At 40.7% G+C, this 3,394-nt stretch overlaps 1 protein-coding gene across 1 annotated transcript; it reads right to left on the bottom strand.

Annotated features, from left to right (window-relative positions):
* Positions 1-1,486: 1,486 nt before the first annotated feature.
* On the bottom strand, positions 1,487-2,423 carry LOC106091836 (large ribosomal subunit protein mL46). The gene has a single exon (XM_013258510.2). The coding sequence runs from the start codon at positions 2,339-2,341 to the stop codon at positions 1,541-1,543; it is 801 nt and encodes a 266-aa protein (XP_013113964.1). The 5' UTR covers positions 2,342-2,423; the 3' UTR covers positions 1,487-1,540.
* Between the last annotated feature and the right edge of the window lie 971 nt (positions 2,424-3,394).

Raw genomic sequence — 3,394 nt, 5'->3', positions numbered from 1 at the left:
TCCTGAGGAGCTCCGCTAAACAAGCTGCTTTCTATCAACCAAATAGGAAAACAAAAGTTTACAAGCGCTTTTACCAAGACCGTAAACTGTGGACAGATTCTTTATAAGGACGAAGTAATCCACCCGATCGAAGGCTTCCTCTAGATCCAAGGAGAGTAAAATACAGATATTGTGACCTACCACGCAATTTCGAATTTGGTCGGTAAGACCTAAAAGCAACATGGACGTCCCTCTACCCCTTCTGAATCCGCATTGGCAATCATGTAAAAGCGAATTGCGGTCAATGTAGGTCACAAGCCGTTTCTTCAAAACATGTTCCACAGACTTTGAAAGCACCGGCAATAATGCTATAGATCTATATACCGATATATTACCAGTGCTGCTCTTTTTCCTCATTGGGTTAATCCTAGCAATCTTCCAGCTGTTTGGAAATGTGGAGGTCATGGTTATGTTATTAAAAGAAAATAAAAATCGGAAATAAATGGGAAAATTATCTTAAAAAACTTCATCGGAAACCCGTCATACCTAGCGACACTAGATTTAACTGACATAAAAGCATCAAACAATTCATTGGGAGGGAGTATAGCTCCTAAAAGAAAAGCCGTCATTCCGACACCTCGTCTTGTACATCAGATTGGTTGTCTACAAATGACAGTGGCAGTCTGCCATCAGACTCACTTAGACGTTTTCGTTCATTATGATACTACAGGAAAATAAGAAGGAAGAAGCCTTCTGGATCCTACCGTTGAACCATACAGTTCGCTTTAAAAAGCCCAACAACGAATGCTCACATAGGCTAAATCAGACAGGTTCTCAAAGAAATGAGAACCTAAAGTGGAATTCCTTCTGACTGATAGTGCGGGACACACACACACAGGTGTTCCATAGTCTCTTCTTATTCGATGTCCTCAAAGCTTTTTCAAAAGTCGTTGCTGGCAACTTTCAGTCTGTCAGCATTTTTTTCCGATTAGGCAGTGACTTGTCATGACTGAGACGTCTGTTCTAGCCAGTGACAGTAAACCGGTAGACCTCTTCAAGTCTAGATTGGGCCAAATATTTTTGGAATGCTCACAGCCCCCTCTTTGTGACCATTTATTATTCGTTGCCCTTAGGGCCTGATCGATAAATGATAAATTTATTATTTTAAACTATAATCCATTATTGGAGGCCACCGTAGCGCAGAGGTTAGCAAGTCCGCCTATGACGCTGAACGCCTGGGTTCGAATCCTGGCGAGAACATCATGAAAATTTTCAGCAGTGGTTATCCCCTCCTAATGCTGGCCCCATTTGGGAGGTACTGTACCATTTGGTATGGCAGCCATGTAAAAACTTCTCCACAAAGAAGTGTCGCCTTGCGGCATGTCGTTCGGACACGGCAATAAAAAGGAGGGACCTTATCAATGAGCTTAAAAAAACTTGAATCGATCAGCACTCATTGATCCTTGATGGAATGTTCATGGGCAAATTTGCAAACTATAATCCAAGCTATGGTTATATAATTAAACTTTTTCCAACTTTATTCCCGCAACAAGTTACAACATTAAAATAAGAACTTTTCCACACTTTCAACATATTTTTCATTCTTTAGTTTATCCCTTAGCGAGTCCCTTTCCATCCATGCAAAACTCTTACTAGCATTCTTATCAACATTTCCATTTTTCAGTGAAGCTCTGAAAAAGAACACCTTTGCACCGACCGAGTTCTGCTGAGCCGATGATGGATACTTGTATTTGTAAAAGCCGCAAGGAGCATTTCCATAGAATTGTACTTCCATGTTGTTGCCACATTTCTCTCTAACAACACGTTCAGCAGCTTGACGCATTGTTTCGCCATCCATGCGTGGCCCTTGGGGTAGAAGGAAATGACTTTTAGGACCCAGACTTTGTTCGACCAATAGATAAAGGGTATTATCCAAACTACGGTTAGTTGATAATAGATTTTTGCTTTTGTCATCGGCAGTTGTGCGAGAGGCTGTTTGAAATTTATTTAGTTCCTCAGTGTAAGCATCCTTTAGGTCTTGCACCGTTTGCTTTGCAGCAGCTTCGTCCAAATCTATTTGACCTTTCTTCAAAAGTTCTGCTTGTTTCAGGTCGCGTTCGTGCTGGAGTTCAGTGTTTGATTTAAGTGACTTCTCGAATTCAACTTTCCACAAATACTCTTGAAATTCCTTTTCAATAGCATTCAATTCTTTGGAAACCACTGGCAATCTTTCCACCAGTACACCGGCATACAAATCCCATTTTTCTTGCTTGTCAGTGGCAGCGGCAGAAAACTGGCACTGACCAGTTGATGAGTTAGAACGAAGGTGTCTAATGACTAGCAGGGGAAATCTTCGAAACATTTCGTTATGATTTTATTTGTAATTTTACTAAATATTAAATAACAATAAACAACTGGCTATGTCTTCTGTCAATAACACATAACCTAACAATTCACAGTTGGAAAAATGTGTACTTTGTTATCACTTCCCAGTGCAAAACACCGCTGTTGCTGTTTAATAAATCAGCTGTTCGTTTGACATTTATTCTCGTGTATACATTTTCGCGTGTGCGGTTAATTTATAAGAATATCCCATATTTTAACTTAAAAAAAACCGTGGGATCCACAATCTTCCGCTCAGTGATTTTGTCAATTCAAAAGGTATTTAAAAACGGATTATTGGATAACTTTTCAATATCATTATTTGTAAATGGACTAAATATTCTAACCTATCTATCAATGAAGGGTTCAGCTGAAATACATATTTGCTTTGCATTCATGTTACAGCTAGATATCCACTCCAGTGGGGTTTACTTGACGGGATCTATCTTAGATCATTCCACTACAAGAACTTTTCTTCTGCTCGCAACTTACGAGCAAAAGACTTTGCAATTAAAAAATTTTATTATAATTTTGTCCATGAAGGTTATTCAACTGGGCTGATGAGCAAACCTAACATATGGTCCGGCACGGAATAACTATGTGTCCCACACATGCTGGAACTTGAAGCTTCGATCTTGGTTGTGTTCATTGTTGTTGTTGTAGCAGTGTGTTATACACTGAGGCGGCAGCCCTTGGCGATTAAGAACTCCATCGGGTCAATCCGGTACGTACAACCGGCTGCCATGGGATTGATGATGAGCAAACCTAACATATGGCCCGGCACGGAATAACTATGTGCCCCCCACACATGCTGGAACTAAGCTTCGATCTTGGTGTTCATTGTCATCTTAAGAAGCTCAGCTGAGAGCCGCTGGGTGCGTCCACAGGTTGTAGATAGTGAAATGCTTCATCAGAGTAGCTACAACTGTAGTCGTGGATAATCAGCGGTAACAAGTGGAGAGTCTCAGTGAGAGGTCAGGCGGCTCTGGCGCTTGCTTTAATACTGAGTGTCTGTTATCCTCAATAAGACAGG

The sequence above is a fragment of the Stomoxys calcitrans genome, chromosome 1 (assembly GCF_963082655.1).
Source record: "Stomoxys calcitrans chromosome 1, idStoCalc2.1, whole genome shotgun sequence".
In the NCBI taxonomy this organism is placed as follows: domain Eukaryota; kingdom Metazoa; phylum Arthropoda; class Insecta; order Diptera; family Muscidae; genus Stomoxys; species Stomoxys calcitrans.
This window is presented reverse-complemented; position numbering and strand designations above follow the sequence as displayed.

Excerpts from the sequence above, each read along its gene's own strand:
- LOC106091836 (XM_013258510.2), bottom strand. The coding sequence starts at position 2,341 with ATGTTTCGAAGATTTCCCCTGCTAGTCATTAGACACCTTCGTTCTAAC.